We start from the raw sequence: 20,344 nt of genomic DNA on the forward strand, positions 1-20,344 counted from the left end.
TCTACTGACTAATGGCCTACAAAGCAGGCAGTCAGTGGAGCAAATGCTTCATTTTTCTCCTCCTAGGCTCAATATTCTCCTGGTAACATTGGCCCAAAACATCTGGATCCAGAAGTAAGGGTACTTTGCTGATCCTAGACATAGGAGCTATAGTAACAGGACACAGAGTAGAGTTGAAAAAAGAGAATTAATGGGCCAAAGGTAATAGAGAAGGTGCTCTTGAGAACCGAGAGTCAGAATAAGAGGTTAGAACATTGGCAACTGGCCTTGGAGTAAGGCTTTACTTATATTAATGTAGTTATAAAAGGGGAAAAGATGAAGACAAGCAAATATTTTAGGATAAAATGGATAATAAGTTTTAGAATTGCTGAAACGATCTTAGATCAGAAATCAAGGACAATGTAGGCAAAAAAGGATATCCACAAATATCATAGTGAAACTGAAGAAAAGCAAAGATAACAGAAGAATCTTAAAATCAGCCAGAGAGAAAATAAATTATTATCTCCATAGAAAAAGTGGTTGAAGCAATAACCAATTTCTCAGTAGCAATAATGGAAACATAAAGTGGAAATAACACGTTCAATGAGCTATAGGAGATCTGCCAACATTTATTATTTTATCTTACAAAGGTAATTTGTTAAATGGGATGCAACATGTAGACATCTTCAGATGAACAAAAACCGAGAGGGTTTTAAATCTTCTAACTCACTATAAAGGAAATGTTACGAGAATGACCTTCAGAAAAAAGCGAACATGATTAAAATAGGAGTTCTAGATGCAAAGAAGAATTTGTATAAAATACTAAATATGTTGAGATATTTATACAGTAGAAATTTGCCAAGGAATGGGCAAAGGCAGAGGAAAAGAATGACAAAAGAATGACATAGGACAGTGGTGAAGGGTGCTTTGGGGTGATAAGAAAGTGTCATTTTTTTTATCAAAACCATAAAAGTTAACAGTTATAACCGTGTTACCTATACAAAAAGAAACCATAATTTGCAAACTAGAAGATATAAAACATAGAATAAAAATATGAAAAACACCCAATTCAATAAAAAAGAAAATTTGTAGATGTAGAAAGCACAAACCACAGATATAAGTCCAAATTGTTATAAATAAAATCAAATGAATGTTGGCATAATGTTATGATTAAAAACAAATTTGTTTCCACATAATGACGAAGAGTTCAATTCCTTAGGATACTTCATTTTCTATACAGTTGATAAAATACATAAAAATTTAAAGTATATGGAGAAAGAGAAATTCACTATTACATCTATCTCACTAATGCCTAAAAAGACACACACACACACATACATACACAAATCAGCAATATAGTCTTTTCACAGCACCAGTTGAATATTGTAGTATATTGCAGATTAAACTAGAAATTGATAAACAGTAGGATGAAGGAAGCAGGTAGGGCGTTCGCCTTACAAGCGGCCAACATGGCCGACCCGAGTTCGATTCCTCCACCCCTCTCGGAGAGCCCGGCAAGCTACCGAGAGTATTCGATATGCCAAACACAGTAACAACAAAGTCTCCAATGGAGACGTTACTGGGCCCGCTCGAGCAAATCGACGATCAACGGGAGGGCCTTTACCTTTACCTTTAGGATGAAGGAAAAACAGACCAGGATAAGGAGTATCAGAGTGCTAGTTCAGGAGTAGATATTGACAAAGCTCTACAGAGGGCAATGTTAAATGGGGTGTTCTTTAAATATATGTAAAGGGCAGCATTAAATGTGGAGATCTGGACATTGACGTAGTAATAATAAGTTGAGACTTGATTGAGTAAAGACATGAGGCAGAAGCTTATGCTCCAGCGGACAGATGCAGCAGACAGAGTGAGAGGCAGCCAGCAGGCCCAGAACACCGAGCATCTCATTGTGAGGACACTGGCTTTTGCGCTGAGTAGGTTGGAAATCTTCAGAGTTGGAAGAGTATTCAGGATTTCAGGATTCTTCAAATGCTGAGCTGTGACTAGAAAATAGACAGCAAGGGTAAGGAGCAGAGGTTGTATGTGAATGCTCCAACGATCCTGTAAGGAATCATGTATTACCTTCATCGCAAAGAAGATAAGCAAAGGGATGGGAAGGAAAATAACCCATTTTGGCTGTGGATGAGAAGGATCCAAGAGCATTATGTCTGGTGCGCAGTTTTAGGGGGAAATTGTCATGCACTGTGTAATATCATCCTTTCCAGTGACCCAACAAACGTTTAGAAAAAAAGACTATTTTTTTTAATGTTTCTAGAAATAGCACATGATTATGAGGCATTCATTGAAACAGTTTGATGTTTGGATACTCTTTCATCTCAAACAAACACTGTCGTCCCGTTGTTCATCGATTTCCTCAAGCGGGCCCAGTAACGTCTCCATTTTGACACTTGTTGTTACTGGGTTTGGCATATTAAATACATCACGGGTAGCTTGCCAGGCTTTGCCAAGTGGGCGAGATACTCTCGGTAGCTTGCCGGGCCCTCCGAGAGGGGCGGAGGAATCGAACCCGGCTTGGCCGGGCTGGCTGCACGCAAGGCAAACACCCAACTGCTGTGCTATCGCTCAAGCCCAATAACTTAAATGGAGGAGGGTGCTGAAGACATAGGTAGGGTTCTTGCCTTGCATATGATGACCCAGATTCAATCCCCAACAACCAATGTCGTCCCCAAATAACACCAGTAGTAACTCCTGAATACATAGCCAGGAATAACCCCGGAGCATCACTGGGTGTGGCCCAAAAGCCAAAAAAAATTGATTTTTTTTCCCAAAAGACATAGCTTCAAAAGTAGTTAAGTCATTTCACCTCTTGTTTATAGAGTGAAAGATATCACATGTTCCAGTTTTCACATCATATGTTATATGCTAAGAGACTGAGACTTATGCGTTAAAACATCTTAGAAGTCTTAAGTATGATCGCAATTATATACTTTCCTTTTTTCTATAATAGCCATCAAACAGTACTTCCGTGATTAGTCATAACAGTTTCCATGTCTGAAGAAAATGCCAAGCATTTCTGTGACTCCATGCCATATGACACAATTAGAGAAAATTTACTAGGAAAACATTGTCTTAGCAATTCAGAATATCTCCTGGTCTAGTGACAGACTACTATCACCTCCCTTGTGGGTAAGAACTAGAGCTGAAGGATTCACCAAGGAAAGAATGCAGAGAAGTCAAAGCAGTTGAACTCCAGGAAAGACACTTGTCTTTATTTACCTGATTATAAAGACTCTGATGCCATTGGTATTAGGGTTTGCATTTATATAATGTGTTTCAGTATTTATGAGCATTTTGGAAAGAATCCTTTTTGTTCATGCTTGCCAACTCTCTCCCTTTCTCTTTGAGAAACACGTTTCTCTTGCAAAGAATCAACTTCCTTTCCAACGTTCTCTCTATATCTAAAAAAAAAAACTACCATATAGGACAGCAGTCTGTTCTCTGAGACTTAAGAAGAGTCTAAATGGAAGTAGCATGATCTGGAAATGCACAAAACTGTTCCTTTATTGGTGGAGCTATGCCTCAATGTGGAGATCAGCAGATATCAGAAAATCAGGGCATGGTTTGACATTGCTGCTGACCTGGGTACAGTAAGTCTCTATTATTTCATCATAAAAGAGAAAGCCTTCAGGCTTCTCATGAAAAATAAATGAATATGTGAACAAGTTGGATAATCATAGATGGCATTAAAGTTGTACAGGAAATATATTTATTTCTAATATTATTCAATTATTTTATTTTTGTTCATTTTCCACACTGGTGGAACTTGGGGCTTACTCCTGTCTCCACAGTCAGGTATCACTCCTGGCTTAGGGGAACCATGTGTGGTGCAGGATATCCAACGCTGGTCAGTCACATGCAAAACAAGTACCCTAACCACTGTACTAACTCTTTGATTCTTCAATTATTTACAAATGGATAATTTGTGTTTTGTGAGCTATAATATCTAATAAATGATACAGCTATTGCTCTCAAAGATATCTGGTGAAGTCTGGGACAATTAAACATATACATAAGCCTGAAATATGATACAGACAGAATTTTCAGGAAATATGTGAAATCATAGAAAGTTTTGCAGAAAAAAGATGCTTTTGGATTCAAATGATATTAGTCTTGTATTGCATAAATGTTGGCTGAGAAGTATGAAACACAAATATTTCAAAATTTCCTTCCTTTAAAGTATGTAAGGAAAGAAATAATAGAAAAGAATCAAACAAAGTTTTCTAAGTATGAAATTCTAGATGACAAATATTTATACTGCATTTTTGTACCTCAATTTATAAGAAATACATAATTTTAAAGGAATAATTTTAATGTGCTCTAAATTTTTAAGTGATGTATAATTCAGGTATGATCCTTATGATCTTCCCTGATGAACAAACAACTTAGTAAATTACCTAGATTTTTTTCTATTTTTTAATGTAAATTTTATCTTTGCATTACTATGTTGAGTCACTATTAGGACTTTTTCAAGAATTGAACCCATTATTTCTTTTTTCAGTATTTTCTGTAATATTTAAACATTTTTGTTGTTGTTGTGACAATATTAATTTGCAAGACTGTATATGTTTGTATCTCTTACAGATGCAGTAATAAGGCACCCTGCCCACAACCCTACCACCCTATGCCCCCTGTGCCCAGCCCTCAACTTGAGGACTTCAATTCTGTGATCAGTGTCACTAAGTTTATTTTGCTGTACAGTATCTATTCCCTAGCTTCTGTTTCTCTATTTATCACCTAGGAGTGAAGTTGTCCAATATTGGTCTTTCTCCTTCTGACTTATTTTGCTTAGGCCTCTATTAGCTATTTGCTCTTTTCTAAGTAATTTGATTGTGGAGAGATGTGGTTTCTTTTTGCAATAATCTTCCTGTTTAGCTTCAGTTTGTCCTTATTAACTAACAACTGACTGAGATAATAGGGTATTGATTATTTTTGCGCTGTCATCTGCAGTTTAAATTGGATCTCTATGAACACTTGACAGTCTTTTAAATGACTATTATATGTTTAATATTCTTGCAATACCTAGTCTGGGATTTGACTCGAGGTGCTGAATTCAGGGTCAACATATCTTAAGGGACAAAAGCTTAGTGATCCAACAAGACCATTTACCACTATTCCTTCCTCTTAAATTCATTTTGAATTCAAAACAAAACCATTTGTCACCATTCCTTCCTCTTAAATTAACCAAATAAAAATTCTTAAACTCTAAAGGTCAATTGGCTTGAGGATTTAGTGAGGATGGTTAGTCACTGCATGCTATGACCTTGGTTTTTGTTTACTGGGGTGTTTTGGGGTTTTTTTTCCACCTGTGTCATATAAAAAGGCAGTATTTCATCTTTTCTGATAACAGATGTATCTCATTTTTTTTCATTTTTTTAGATAGAATTAGAATTTCTAGAACATTATTGTAGTTCCATTTAATTTTTTGAGAAATGTTCAGATTGTTTTAAATTAGGCTGAAACAATTTATATCACACCAGCAGTTTAAATAGTAACTTTTCCTCCACATCTTCACCAGCACTTGTTTCTAGACTTTTTATTTAGAACATTCTCTCTGGTGTGAAATGGTATTTCGTTGTAATTTTGGCTTATATATTCCTGATAATTAGTGGTGATAAAAACTTTTTCATGTGCTTGCTCACCATCATTTTTGTCTTCTCTGGAGAAATTTCTTTAGTTCTTCCAATTTTGATGTTATTGTTTATTTTTTGTTACTGAGTTTCCCAACTCTCTTATATGTTTTGGATATTAGTTCTTTGTCAGATGTATGGGCCGGAGCGATAGCACAGCAGGTAGGGCGTGTGCCTTGCACGCGGTCAACCGAGGTTCAATTCTTCCGCCCCTCTCAGAGAGCACAGCAAGCTACCGAGAGTATCCCACCCACATGGCAGAGCCTGGCAAATTCGATATGCCAAAAACAGTAACAACAAGTCTCACAATGGAGACATTACTGGTGCTCACTCAAGCAAATTCATGAACAATGGGAGAACACTGCTACAGTGCTATAGTCATATGTATAGTATACAAATATTTTCCTATTCAGTAAGATGTCTTCTTGTTTTAGTGGTAGATTTTTACAGCCTAGAAGCTTTGTAAGTTACTCGTTTATTTATGCTTTTATTTTACTTGCCAATGGAATTAAATCACCAAAGACACCATGGAAACAAGGATAACATACACACATTCAGTTTTAGTTTTTATCATTTTGGTTTACTTTAACTTCACATCAGTAATTTCTAAGGTCTATAGGTCTATAGATGCATAAATCAAAGTGACAATAATTCCTAACTATTCAATGTGTCTAGGATTTATTGAGCATCTGTGACTCATTTGATTCATTCAATCAACTCTACTTTATGGGACAATATGGAAAAACTTAATATTTCTATTCATTGTGGCATTATGAAAGGAAGACTGGAGCTTAGGAGCCAATGAATCTGAACTGATGTCCTTGCTGGGTTACTTTGTGTTGCTTTGCACAAGTCACTTACAATCCCATACTTCCAGTTATTACATCTATAAATAGTGATGCAGGAATATCTACTTCAAAAATATCATGAAAGTGAAAGTAAATATATTATAGCGAAGTTTTTAATAACTCCCTACGCTATATCAAAGCTCTCAAATGACCTAGAATCTCTGATTAAAGGGCACAGACATTGAAATATACAGATACTAGTTGGAAAAAGACTGGCCACTCTTCAAAGCAGTAAGGAGACAAAATACAGAAGATTCAGCAGACAAACACGGGTTGATTTGATGTTATTTGATTTGCTTCAGAGTGAATTTAAAACTTAAAAATAGGCATTTGGGCAAAATATGTAATAGGGGGAAAAATGAATCTTCCAAGTATTCTTTCCAGGGAACTGGAGAGATAGTACAGCGGGTAGGGTGTATATTTCTGTACCACACATAGTCCCCCAAGACCTGCCAGGAGTGATCCCTGAATGCACAGCCAGCAGTTAGCCAAGAGCACAGTCAGATGTAATCCCAAGCATACAAAAGGACAGTGACAACAACAAAAAATGTTGCTTCTTGGAAGCAGTGGATTTCATTCATCCAATCAACGTTTGTAAAACGTTTATGTAGTGCTTATCGTCATAGAAGGTCTATGAGGAATAGATGAAAAATATAGTGTCTATGAGGAGGAAATAAAAAGTCTGGCCATTCTTAAATAGAATGCATTTTAATCTCTGGATCCTGACAAATACAAAAGTAAGTACTGTTCCACAAAAAATAATAGGGTAGATTTTTAGATTGCAGCAATATTATATGGCATTGTCCTTTAACAGAAATGCCCCCTGTGCAATCATTACAAAAGTTAAAGGCATCAAATTCTATCATATCTCAATATATCATGCTAATTTTCTCAATCATATTGTTATTCTAAATATATGGCCCTAAATTGCTTATAAGTTGTGGCTTTTTTTTATGTTGTTGCAGTTTTTGTATCCAGTTCTTCATGCAATCAAGTTAGTTAAAATTCAAAGAAGTTTAAGTCTGAAAAATGTTTTTATTGATTCAATATTGTTTAATTAAAGGCAATTATTAAGCATAACTGAAAATTTTGCTTTCCTGGGAACTAATAACTCAAGGATATTTACTCTTTCTAATTTATTTTCTACTTACTTAACTCATTAAGTTTTTCTTGGAATTTTAGGGACCTGATAGAGCACAAAGCAATGGGTCTTGCAAATACTCGAGTCATGGCTTATGCAGGAAAATTTAGGCAGTTTGATAAACTGTCCATTTGCCAATAAATTTATTCAACGTGGTACATTTTCCCATTTGACTTATGCTTACAAGGTGGCAAATATAGGGATAATTTAAAGAGATCACTTTCCTTAATTATAATCCTCCATGTAGTAGTGGCATGAGGGGTGTGGTGCACACAGTATTCCCTCTGCTTATGCTGGAGAAATGTTCCCAGAGAGCTGTTTTACACTGGGGAGAACTACTTCCCAGTTATCCCCTCTTACGCTAACCCTCTCATTCCCTAAGATCTGCAGGGAATTGAGGAGTATCTCACCCTTTCTCAGATGTCTGGTCATTTGGGGCAGCTGGTACAAAGTGTGATAGTGAGAGGCTGCTGTTGAGTACAACATGCTGGTAACTGAGAGGGTCTTAAGAGGTGCCAGAGAGTGGCATTGTGGAAAGTATGTGGGTAAGAGTTGACGGCAGGATTTGGAAGGTCAGTCATTAGTGTGACTTCCTGTGTGAAGAGTGATCCCTGGAATTTATATTTTCTGAGACAGATTATGAAAGAGAGAAAAATGTACTAATTCATTCCCATGAGTGGTTTTCTACTAAATTCTACCAATGAATCAAGACCAAAACTGACATTACTCACAGAACTTATAGTGTGAGAGAAAAGCAAACTTTAAACAGAAATTCTATATGACACATATAATAAATATTATATATACACATATCTAATTTTAATTCATGTTGAATGCTCTGGTGGAAAAGTTTAGGTGGAAAGATAAAACCATCTTTTGGAATCTAAATAAAGAAAACTCATAGTGATATCTTATTGTTGTTTTAATTTACATCTCCTTGATGATTACCAATGTAGAGTATTTTTTCATGTGCCTTTGGCCATTTGTAATTCTTCCTTAAGTAAGGTTCTGTTAATTTCTTCTTTTCATTTTTTTATGGGGTTGGATATTTTTTCTTGTAAAGTTCTACTGGTGCCTTATGTATCTTGTATGTTAACCACTTATCAGATGGGAATTGGGTAAATGATTTTTCTCAGTCTGTGAGCTGTCTTTGTATCTTGGTTACCATTTCTTTTGATTTGCAGAAGTTTCTTAGTTTAATGTAGTCCAATTTGTTTATCTTTGCTCCCGGTGGTCAGTGGTGTTTCATTCTTGAAGATGCTTTATCCTTCATTATCACAGAGAGTTCTGCCCAGAAACGAGGGCTAGGGGGATTGGTCCACGGTTGGAAGCCTGCCACAAGTGCGGGGGGAGAAGGCAGTTGAAAGATAGTCGGAAATGTTTACTCTAGATAAAAACTGTATTCTGAAACGACATCAATGAACAAACATGATAACCTCTCAGTATCTATATTGCAAACTATAATGCCCAAAAGGAGAGGGACAGAGACAGAGACAGAGAGAGAAGGAAAGTGTCTGCCATAAAGACAGGCTGGTGGGCTGGTGTGGGGGTGGCGGGAGGGAAGGAAGGAATTTGGGGACATTGGTGGTGGGAAATGGACACTGGTGGAGGGAGGCATAGGTGTTGGAACACTGTATGACAGATACCCAACATCTTTGTAAGTCTGTATCGCACTGTGATTCAATTAGAAGAGAGAGAATTAGAAAAAAAATATTCCTTTATCAAGATTGAATCAGTTGATATCCCACCCGCGATGAATAAGGATTTCTTTTCACCAAATACCCACCAACATTTGTTGCTTTCAGTTGTTTTCCTCTTAATTTTTTATTTTTAAAAAATTTTTATAGATTCCAAGGATCTTTGCTTTGCATGCGGCCAACCCAGGTTTGATCCACCTCATATGGTTCCCCAAGGCCCCCAGGAGTGATCTCAGAGCCAGAAATAAGCCCATGAGCATTACCAGATGTGCACTCAAACAACAACCAAAAAAAACCCCAAAAATAGTATTTTCACTAGTTGTGCATTAAAGTCTTTTAGACAAGCTGTGCTAATATAGCAGTTATACATTGCTATTGAAACAGAATAAATTAAAATTCAGTAAATTTTTAACCTCAAATTCAATTCCCCAGTCAGCATAGCCACATTTCTACTGTTAATTAATTGAATTTTGTGTCTGGCTAGCAGTTACTCCGTGGACAGCATGAATACTGAACACTTAATCCTTGCGAAAAGTTATATGACATTGCCCACTCTGTGATTAATAGTGAGCACTCCGAAATCAGAAAGATCTGGATTTAAATTCTAATTTTGCTTTACTTATTGTGTAGTTCCAAATACGTTTTTTAACATCTCTGAATCTCAGATTAGCCACGAATAAAGCAAGAATGTCTTATATAACCTAGAAAAAGAACCTAACATAGCACCTGTTACATAATAGGCATTTTATAAATACCTATCCTTGATATTTCCTTTCTCTTAATACAACTTTCTTACCCTCTGAAGACTAATCATTCTCCCTCTTCCTCCTCCAAGCAGTATAAATTTATTTCAATTATATTTTAACCAAACTGACCTCATTCACTGGCCATACCTCTACTAAATCCACAATTCTAGATCAATCCAAACAGTTCCCCAATGAAGTAAAAGTATGCCAAACCTTGTTAGAAGAAATCATCTCACTGCTGAGATTACCAACCTCACAAATGGATTGTCTATTTGACCTCCAATAGGTACAGTTATGGTGAACCCATAGCTGTACCCCTGACTACACACTCCGTTATTCATAGGTTTCTTATAAGATAGTCCCTTAAAACTTCTTGAAAAAAAATAAAGAATATCTAAGTTCTTCATTTAAAAAATTTAGTAATTTATGTGCATAGATATTTTGTTATTATCGTACCAGAAAATATGTTAGATAAAAAGATTTTCTTAATGGCTCCATCTTCATTTTTTATGAAATAAATATATTTTCCATAGCTTGCCAGACTTTTAAACCTTAGCACATAATTTTGTTTATATTTAAGGTAATTATGATTCATAATAACTGTTTGCTCAGTTCTTGTGACAGATACAATGTAAACTTTTTTTAACTGTATTAAAAAATGTTATTCCTCACAAAAATTCTGTGAGATGGCTAGAGTAATTCATACTCACTGATGAGAAAAGGCACAAACTGTCTTTACAGTTATCTTTTATGGAATTGACTGGGAGTTTGAGCTCAGGCAGTCTCTTTCAAACACTGAGGATGGTAAAAAAAAATGTTTTAGGAGACAGATAGATAGTACAGAAGCTAAAGCACTTGCCCTGCATGTAGCAGACCCCAGCTCAATCCCTGACAGTGAATATCGTCACTGAACACCACCAGAGTATTCCTTCAGCAGGGAGCCAGTAGTAAATACCGAACACCACTTGCTTTGGCCAAAAACAAACATAAAACAAACAACAACAACAAATTTAATTGTATTTTTGGTTCTAATAGTGTTGAAGTATATTGTAGTGATGTGCACCTGATCACCACCAAGGCCCTTCACCACTATCTCTGTTTTGCCTTTTTTATCACCAGCTTTCTCGCCACCATCTGCTAGGAAATTTGTTTTGTAATATAAGACCATCGGTTTGTCATTGTTCAATTCTATAAACTCCCTTGATTTGCCTCTCTAAATTCTACAGATGAGTGAGGTCATCATTGCTCTACCTTTGACTTAATTTCACTTCTCATGATTCCTTCCAGTTCCGGCCACATTGCCGTGGACGATTGCATGATTTCATCTTTTCTTACAGCTACGTAGTGATGGAGATTTGTATATGTATACTGCAACCCTTTTTTATTTGGCACTGTGATTTATTATGCTGTGAATGAAAGGGTTTCATGCAAAGGATGTTCAACTCCCCATCCTCTCTCAGAGTGTCATGGCTTCGATCCTACCCTGAACCTACCCCATCCGCACACATCCTCAGAAACCGTTGTGTTTGATCATTTGTTATTCTCTTATTATGTCTCTTTATATCCCATATAAGAGAAAGTCATTCTGAATTTGTCTCTCTCCTTCTGACTTACTTCCACTCATTCGTCACCAGGCATTTGGGTTGTTTCCAAATCCTGGCTATTTGCTTTAAGTGCTGCAATTACTGCCACATGGCTAATACTGCAGAATTCATGCAGGTGTCCTTGTGAGCATTACCACAGGAAGCCTCTGGGCACCTGGATTCTTGGTGACTTGATTTGGGGATCTTTGATGCCAGGAGCAATTAGACAAGTATAAGAACTACTGGAACCTCACAGTACTTTCTAACTTATACTCCAGCTTTCTGGCACTTCCCCCAAGTGTAGTTACATGGAAATAACCATGTTTAATAATCAGGAACATAAAGTAAAGAATAATAGGCTTCTCCAAGACAGTGGTTTATATAAGATTTCCAATCAGAAAAAGTTAGTGCTTCAGATCAAATTCCAGTCACAATAAGTCAAATTGGTTTTCAAAATGGCATTAGAATTTTATACAGACATTTGCACAGGCAGGTTACATGTGTTTTACTTTTCTATCTTGAGTTTGAATACTAATGAATGATTATGAGTTCACTTCGATTGTTGTTAGATCATTGTGGAAGTACATGATCTTGCTGAAATGTAATAAAAATTGTGCACTGAATTAATTCAAGTTAGAAACTAGAAAATTTTTATGTAATTTAGTTCATATGTCTAATTCTTATGGTGAAACTGCAGGCCCAGTCTGGGAGATTCATTCCCCATGCTTTCCACCCTCCCATTATAGTCTTAATGTAAATTATGTCTTAAAGTTCTCAGGTTGCCATTTGGTTTCCTGTTAATTTATAATAATCTGAGGAAAAAATTTAATGCTTATTATGAGTTTCAAATGAAATTAAAGATTAAGTTATCATCACATGTTGAGAATCAAATTTGCACTTTATGCACATAGATATGAACTAGAAGAACATATACTGATGGATATAAACACACAAATTAACTGTTACAAATGAATGAATTGTATTCAGGAACTGTGTTTGGAAAAGTATTTTTATAGATGAGTGTTTGCTTTCCAGAACATGGTTATATGATTATATGATATTCCTTATCTCATATTTTACATCATTTTATATACTTTTACATCATATTTGACATAATTTTAAACATTGCTTTGATGTGATTGTCCTCTCAGGCACTGAGAACATGGTTCTCTGGGACATTAATGCCCTCTGCCCCCATAAGTCTCTTGAATACTATAACCTGTAACAATACTGAACTGTTTTCACAGTATATAGATCTACTATCAGGGAAGTTATCAAAACCTGTGACATTCCATCAGGAATGAACATCAGTGTTAAATAACTGTTAAAAATATATTGATATTTTCAAAATAAGTACCATGATCTTGTCCTAATTTTTCAAGTCTTGAACATTAAACAGCATTTCAGCGTCATCAAAGTCAGTTGAGTGTGCAAATGACTTGAAGTTGGTGAAGATGGCTTTAAAGTTTACTGCAGCCAGAGCACATTGGAAAGAAGGCGTATGCTGTTAACAAGGACCAAAGTTGCCTTTCACACATGTATGATTGTTTTCAGGCTGTCAGCATTGCTCTGCTAATTATTGAGGTGTATGTTTTACCTTAACCAATTTGTCAAGAAGTCATGATCATCAGACTTAGAAATCTGTCTCCCATTTTTGTCCTTCATGTGCACAAAAGTAGCAATTCTGTTCTTGTAAACTCATATTCAAACTGAGGTCTGTAAAAAAAAAATCCCCCGCGCTCACGTGCAGGCTGTGAAAACCCCGTCTCAGGCTGTGTTAACCCCCAACGCAAGCAGGAATTACACATGAAAGGATGTTGGCGGGCTCCCCAGGAGGCTCTCTCTCTCTCTCCGCTCATGTTCAGTGCTCTTGAGCTGCTTCTCCACTCGGGACTGCTGTTGCCTGTTGCCTTGGACAGATGAAGGAAGAACGAGGGCCAAGCTGGTTGCTGATTAGTTGCCTTTATTCACTCTCTTGTCTCTCCCAGCTCTCTCCATCTCTCTCTCTCTCTCTCTCTCTCTCTCTCTCTCTCTCTCTCTCTCTCTCTCTCTCTCTGTGTCTATCTATGTCTGCCCTGCCCTGCCCTCCCATTGTTCATCGATTTGCTCGAGCAGGCCCAGTAACGTCTCCATTGTGAGACTTCTTGTTACTGTGTTTGGCATATTGAATACTCTTGGTAGCTTGCCAGGCTATCCAAGAGGGGCGGAGGAATCGAACCCAGCTCGGCCGGGCTGGCTGCGCGCAAGGCAAATGCCCTACCGCTGTGCTATCACTCCAGCCCTGAGATCTAACTGCACAATTCTTTTTTCCCATTGTATCCATCTCCTCTCTCTCTCTCTCTCTCTCTCTCTCTCTCTCTCTCTCTCTCTCTCTCTCTGTCTCTCCTTCAATCAATCAATCCAACCAACAAACCCTTTCTCCAACCATCCATTCCCCCCTTGCTCCCTGCAGCCGTTCTTTTTATTCTCTCACCATGCCTTCCCAACAATGCCTCACCACGAGAAGCGTAATCAAAATTGTTTTTCCAAACTTCTCGAACACCTACAGCCCATGAGGGCAGAACAGCCTTTAGGTGAATTTCTCCTCTCCTTAGACCTGCAACTTAATTTGCATCTTTAATTCTTTTAATATTTACCATTCTGTATGGACACAGTAATAGACACTTTTAGGCTTGTAGGGTGACTCTCCTGGGAACATCTTACCACAGACTTAGACTATAGTGCTCAGGACAGCTCAATCATTCCTAAACCTAGCAGAGCCCAAATATAGTTATTACTTTTGGATCATGTCAGAATTTATCCATGACGAAGCTCTTAACTTATAGTTAAGAATTAGGGCACTTTCGCCAGGAGCATTTTGATGCCAGGGTAGCTCATAGCTCACCGCTTGCCCTGGGTCTCCAGTCCCTCATCAGGACCCTGCTTTGGGGGATCTAGGATGTAAGGGCAACTGAGGCTTAAGTCAAGAGAGCAGATATCCAGGAGGTAAATTATCTGGAGTCAATCAACTCCCAAGCCACAGGCTTGTCTTCTTAACTATCTTCCTGTATCCGTACAAAAAGCAACTGCTCTGAAATAATAACCATGAAAAAGACATTAGCACTGTAGTAGCTAACCTCCCATTGTTCATTTATTTTTTTCTCTAGCGGACACCAGTAATGTCTCACAACAAATTGTGAGGTTTGTTACTGTTTTTGGCAAATCGAATATGTCACGGGGAGCTTGCCAGGCTTTGCCTTGCAGGTGACATACTCTTGGTAGCTTGACAGACTATCCTAGAGGGGTGGAGGAATAGAACCCAGGTAGTCCGTGTGCAAGGCAAATGCCCTACCAGCTGTGCTATCTCTCCAGCCCACAAAAGACATTGAGGAGAAGAGAAAGACAATATTTACAAGTCAGAGTCTGATCAGGAGACAAAGGTAATTGACAGGTTGGGGGGCAATCAACAAACACAAGCTTCCAGTGGCCAGGGAGGAAGGGCGACGATCACGACCATCCTGTTATTCGTCGATTGCCTCGAGCAGGCCCCAGTAATGTCTCCTTCGTCCTAGCCCTGAGATTTTTTAAAAAGTGCCATATTCAAGGCTCTTTCAGAGTTAGGAGAATGAGACCCATCATTGTTACTAGTATTTGGCATATTGGGTGCGCCACGGGAAGTTTGCCAGACTCTGTCATGTGGGCAGGTTACATTCGGTAGCCTGCCAGTTTGTCCAAAGTAGGAATGAGATAATAAGATGTCTGGGTGGAGGATGCTCAGCCCCGATCCAAGTAGGCTTGGAGATCTCAGTCCCGGGACCTGCATGCCTTTGTTCCTCTGCCAGTACTTTCATGTGTGCGAAGAGTGGTCTCAGCATGGTGGTGGCTGGTTCTGGAGGTCTTCAGCTACCAGAGCCCTGGTCGGGGCGGGGAGAGAAACTCAACCCGCTCCCCTCCAAGGGGCCCCGGCAAGGACAGCCAGGCGCGGGGGCAGGAGAATCTGTGCTATTCTCTTCAGGGAGCTGGGTTTTATAGTCTCTGAGTCTTGGCCGTTGATGGGATTACACAGCACCAGGGGGCCAGTTGGTGGGTGTGACCCCCGCCTACTGGAATTTGGAGGATCTGGGTGGAGGATGCTCAGCCCCGATCCGAGTAGGCTTGAAGATCTCAGGGAGGAAGGGCAAACCAACCATTATTCTATAGGGTCAACTGAGAGCAAGGCTTGCCACCTTAAACCTTGTATGTTCTCTTGAGCTTGGCCTGGCTAAATGTTCTTAATGTAGTTCTGCATTGAGCTTCTGTAATACCTTGGGGTATTGACTTTTGAGTTAGACCATTTGACTTGCTACTATCATGTATCATGATTTTGGCATTCAATTGACTTTTGGATTCTCTCTTACAGAATGGAGAACCTAATAAGGGGAAGGAATCCCCCACAATATCAGAGAAGTCCTTATAAGGAAGTCCGTGCAACACTTCGGAAGAGACCTGAAGAAGAGTGTAAGTATGTTTCATGGGGTTAACTGTGCTCTTGATAGACTTGGTGAGTAACATAGTAAAAGGAAAGAGTTAACCTGTGTGTGATTAGATAATGGCGGTTCTTAATAAGTATTGGATGAATCAAATTGATGAATTAAAACAAGTTCGCACCTGGTACTTGCAAGCAGACACTCAAGGCCATTTTGTTTCCTGGAGTGTTTATCTTGTCCTTCCAGATTGATAATTGAGTTCTATGTTCAGAGGAGAGGAACAAAGGCTGTCAATGCACCATATATTTCTTAGGGATTTATACAGCAATGTTTCAGAGGAATTGTGGAATCAAAAAAAAAGAATAATTTTGAATTGCATTTTAAATATCAACTGAAACATTTGATTGCATCAAATATTTGGCCAAGTAAAACATTTGATTTAATCAAATGTAAAATTTGGGAAAAGATTTTGAAATTTGTATATCCCACCATAATCTTGAGTTTTTTAGTGTTCCTCCATTTAATGTAACAGAGTACTTAATTGTTGGTGGGGATATTGTTTCAGTAGATCTTCTAGTTTGCCGTACTATCAGAAACATTTGATTTATGCCTTCATTTTATACTTATGATGAGCCATATTAGCAACTTACTTTTTGATATCTGCATATAATTCTTTTAAGGAAATGAAATCACATATTTTTATGGCAAATATTTATCTGATTTTGGTCTTTTTGTAAGAATTTGCATTTCATAAGAATTAAGCTTATGTAATGGATTATCTAGCCTTTATAATGACTTTTAGGTCATGGCTACATTTTTAATTAGTTTTAAGTACATTATTCTGGGTAAAGACCAAATACACTAAAGCTGGACACTGCTATGGCCAAAAGTGTGTTTTCATTTTGTTTTGTCTTATTATAAACTCAATAGTTAATAATAAGGTGGCATCTATATGGTGGCATTGATGTCATTCAATAGACTATAAGTTTTATTTTAACTAAGAGGTCTTTTATTCTAACACTGTCAACAATATCAAATTAAAAGTAACATCTGTAAACAAAGAGAATTCATTGATATTTTAAAAACTGACGTATGTAAGCCCATAGTTAAGATGATTCCTTTTTTATTGGGTTCATAGGAATAAATTGGGATTTCTCCTGTATGCTTATTTAATGCATTTCATCGAATTTCTTGAATTGTTCTGTAGATTTTATTTAAAATTTAGAAGGGAATTTTGTAGTTGAATTTCATAAAGGTTATTTCACATGTTTAGGGTAATTTTTCAAGCCTCTTATATAGAATTGATCTAGTCCAGATGTTGGCCAACCATTGGCTAGATTCAGGCTGATGTTGTTTCTGTAAATAAAACTTTATTGAAAACTACCACCTCATATTGATTTAGGCATTGCGCATGGCCACTTCCACACTTCAAAGGACATGTGGAGTAGTTGTGACAGGGGCTCCCTGAGGGTCTACGTTAAAACAGTTAACTATATATTTTTGTGTGTGTGAAGAAAATGGTTTCATTGGGATTTGATTGTTCGGGCAGGGAGACAAGTAGAGGAGGAGGGTAAGAGAGGGAAGGAGTGAGGAAGGGAGGACCAGGTCGGGGAGGAGAGGATTGTTTTTGCTTTGTTATGTTTGCAGTGCTGGTGATCCAACCCAGATCTCATGCATGCCAGGCACATATTTGATCACTGAGCCACATCTGTGCCCTCAGAAAAATTCTTTCAAATGCTGGTTTGGGTCAGTACATCTCAAGGTGTGGCTTGCAGAACAGCAGCCACATTGAATAAGAACTGGTCAGAAATGAATGAACCCTGGCACACTACCACAGTTGATCTGGTGACCACCAGCACTGATGCACTCCATCAGCTTCATGGGATTGGACCGGACTGCTGAACTCTCCATCCTGATCAATTGACCTGGTAAAATTGGCCAACTTGGAGGATTGCTGAGATAATATAACTGTTGTGTGTTATTACAAACAAGCCTTGATCAATTGAACTGTGACCATGAGAGTAATTTTTAAAGCTCTACATGAAGTCAGCTGAATTGAATGTTATTAAACTTGGAAGGAAAATAATGAGACTTAAGAACTCTATAAAATACATTCCCATCCAGAGAGATCATAATTATTCTTTATTATTGTGATGGACAGCATTTCTTTTCCTGTTACAGATGTATATTCGTTTCCTTAAAGAAGAAATTTCTTTTTTTTTTGGAATGGAGTTAGCATATGATATTAGTTAATTAAAATAATTAACTCTAGAGTGAAAGAAAAAGGTTTATTCTTTATATGATAGTTAATGTAATGAGCCGCGGCATCCTGGGTGTTATTTTTTATTAACTGAAGATTTAGCTTACTTATCTGTAGAATGAGAATAATGATACAACCTTCTTTGATTGTTTCGAGAATTAAGGAAGATGTCAAGATGTCTGTGCTAAGTACTTAGTACAGAACCAGTGTCAGGAGCCAGGGTGATAGTAAAATGGGAGGGGGGGCTTTTGCTTTCAACCCCGGCATCCTGTATCCCCTTGAGCACCACCTGTAGTGATTCCTGAGAGCAGAGTCAGGTCTAACCACTGAGCATTGCTGGCTTGACCCAAAACCCCATCCCCCAAAAAAGTACCAATGCCATAATTGTTTTCTATTTTTAATCTCACTTACAATAGACAAAACTTCTTATTCTTATTCTTCTTATTTCAAACTAACCATGAAAAGGAACAATGTTTTTTTTTTATAATTTATTTCTTTATTGAATCACTGTGGGAAAAGTTACAGAGCTTTCTGGTTTAGGTCTCAGTCATGTAAATATCAAACACATTTCCCTTTACCAATACTTATTTTTAACCGCAAACCCCAATAGAACCCCACCTCCCACCCCTCCCAATTCCTGTGAGGCAGATGAGTTCTAGTTAATACTCTATCTACTTTGACTAGATACATTGTTTCGATAGAAGATGCACAATTATTGTTTAGAGTTTACGACCCCCCCCCCAATCAGACATGCTGAAACAGCGTTGTGAAATGATTTGCTTTCTACAACTTGGTTTAAGAATAAAAAGATGTTTTGGATTTCTGCTATTTTACTTATTAACCCTGGAAGAATTTCTATTAAAAGTTAGATAGTTAAGAGGTTGGTTTCTGTGCTCTGGAGTCGTGGCCGTGCCGGAGAGCCGCTCGTGGGGGGCAGCTGGCGACCTCGGTCGGGCGTGAAGGACGGCCCATTACGCCCCCCTTCCCATGAGGTCCCTGCCGCTCCCACCACCCCCGGCTCAAACCTGCTGTCCACAAGGCTCCCGTGCGGCCGCCATCTTTCTTTCCAGAGGAGCAATGTTTTTTGATCACAAAATGAAAAATCCACATAAATGACCACAGCTATTTTAAAAATATTAATGCATAGCAAGGAACAGGTTGTGAGTCAATGATGCAGAGCTGAATGAATATTGCAACACCATTAAGCAGTAATTCATGTTAGATAGTAATTTGTCTCACACAATGGCACAGTTTTCCCTTTGTGCTCCTACAAATTCAATGCAGGATCAAGACTAAGCTATGTCAGCCAACAACTCTGGAAAACTCCATCTTAGAAAACCATCATAAAAGGACAAGTATTGACAATTTCCCTTTCCTAAGGATTGAACGATAGCGTGTTCTTGACAGAGACTATCACTTGCAGATATTATGAACAGAAAGATTTTCTATCTACTGAGGTTCATGCTTCTTTTATATTTTCTTACATTTTCAACATGAAGATGACCATAATGTCACCAGACATCACGATCACGACCACCCTGTTGTTCATCGATTGCCTCGAGCAGGTGCCAGTAACGTCTTCTTCGTCCTAGCCCTGAGATTTTTTTTTTAAAGTGCCATATTCAAGGCTTTTTCAGGGTTAGGAGAATGAGACCCATCATTGTTACTGGTATTTGGCATATTGGGTATACCACGGGGAGTTTGCCAGACTCTGCCGTGTGGGCATGTTACATTTGGTAGCCTGCCAGTTTGACCAAATTAGGAATGAGATGATAAGATGTCGCGCGGCCGGGAGCTGATTGTGATGATCTCTGGATCCTGGCCGTTGTTGGAGTTACACGACAGTTGGTGGGTGTAACTGTCTAGTTACTGGCAGGTCCAGTCCCAAACTGTGCAGGCTTGGAGATCTCAGCCCCGGGTCCCACACACCTGGGTTCCTCTGTCAGTTCTTTTATGCGTGAGGCTCATCCAAGTGTGTGGAGAGTGGTCCCAGCACG

The 20,344-nt window shown here is 38.2% G+C and overlaps 1 protein-coding gene across 12 annotated transcripts in view; it reads left to right on the plus strand.

Annotated features, from left to right (window-relative positions):
* LRRC7 (leucine rich repeat containing 7) overlaps window positions 1-20,344 on the plus strand; it is a 628,763-nt gene that overhangs the window by 111,860 nt on the left and 496,559 nt on the right. For all 12 annotated transcript variants that reach the window (XR_008792000.1, XR_008791999.1, XM_056111016.1 and 9 more), the window contains exon 2: window positions 16,021-16,118. Coding sequence is in view for 8 of the 12 variants with exons in the window: in XM_056111016.1 (XP_055966991.1) it covers window positions 16,022-16,118 (97 nt within the window). In the remaining 4 variants the exon portion in view is untranslated. The remainder of the gene's footprint in view (window positions 1-16,020; window positions 16,119-20,344) is intronic.

This window comes from Sorex fumeus, unplaced genomic scaffold, assembly GCF_029834395.1.
Source record: "Sorex fumeus unplaced genomic scaffold, SorFum_2.1 ptg000011l, whole genome shotgun sequence".
Classification (NCBI taxonomy): domain Eukaryota; kingdom Metazoa; phylum Chordata; class Mammalia; order Eulipotyphla; family Soricidae; genus Sorex; species Sorex fumeus.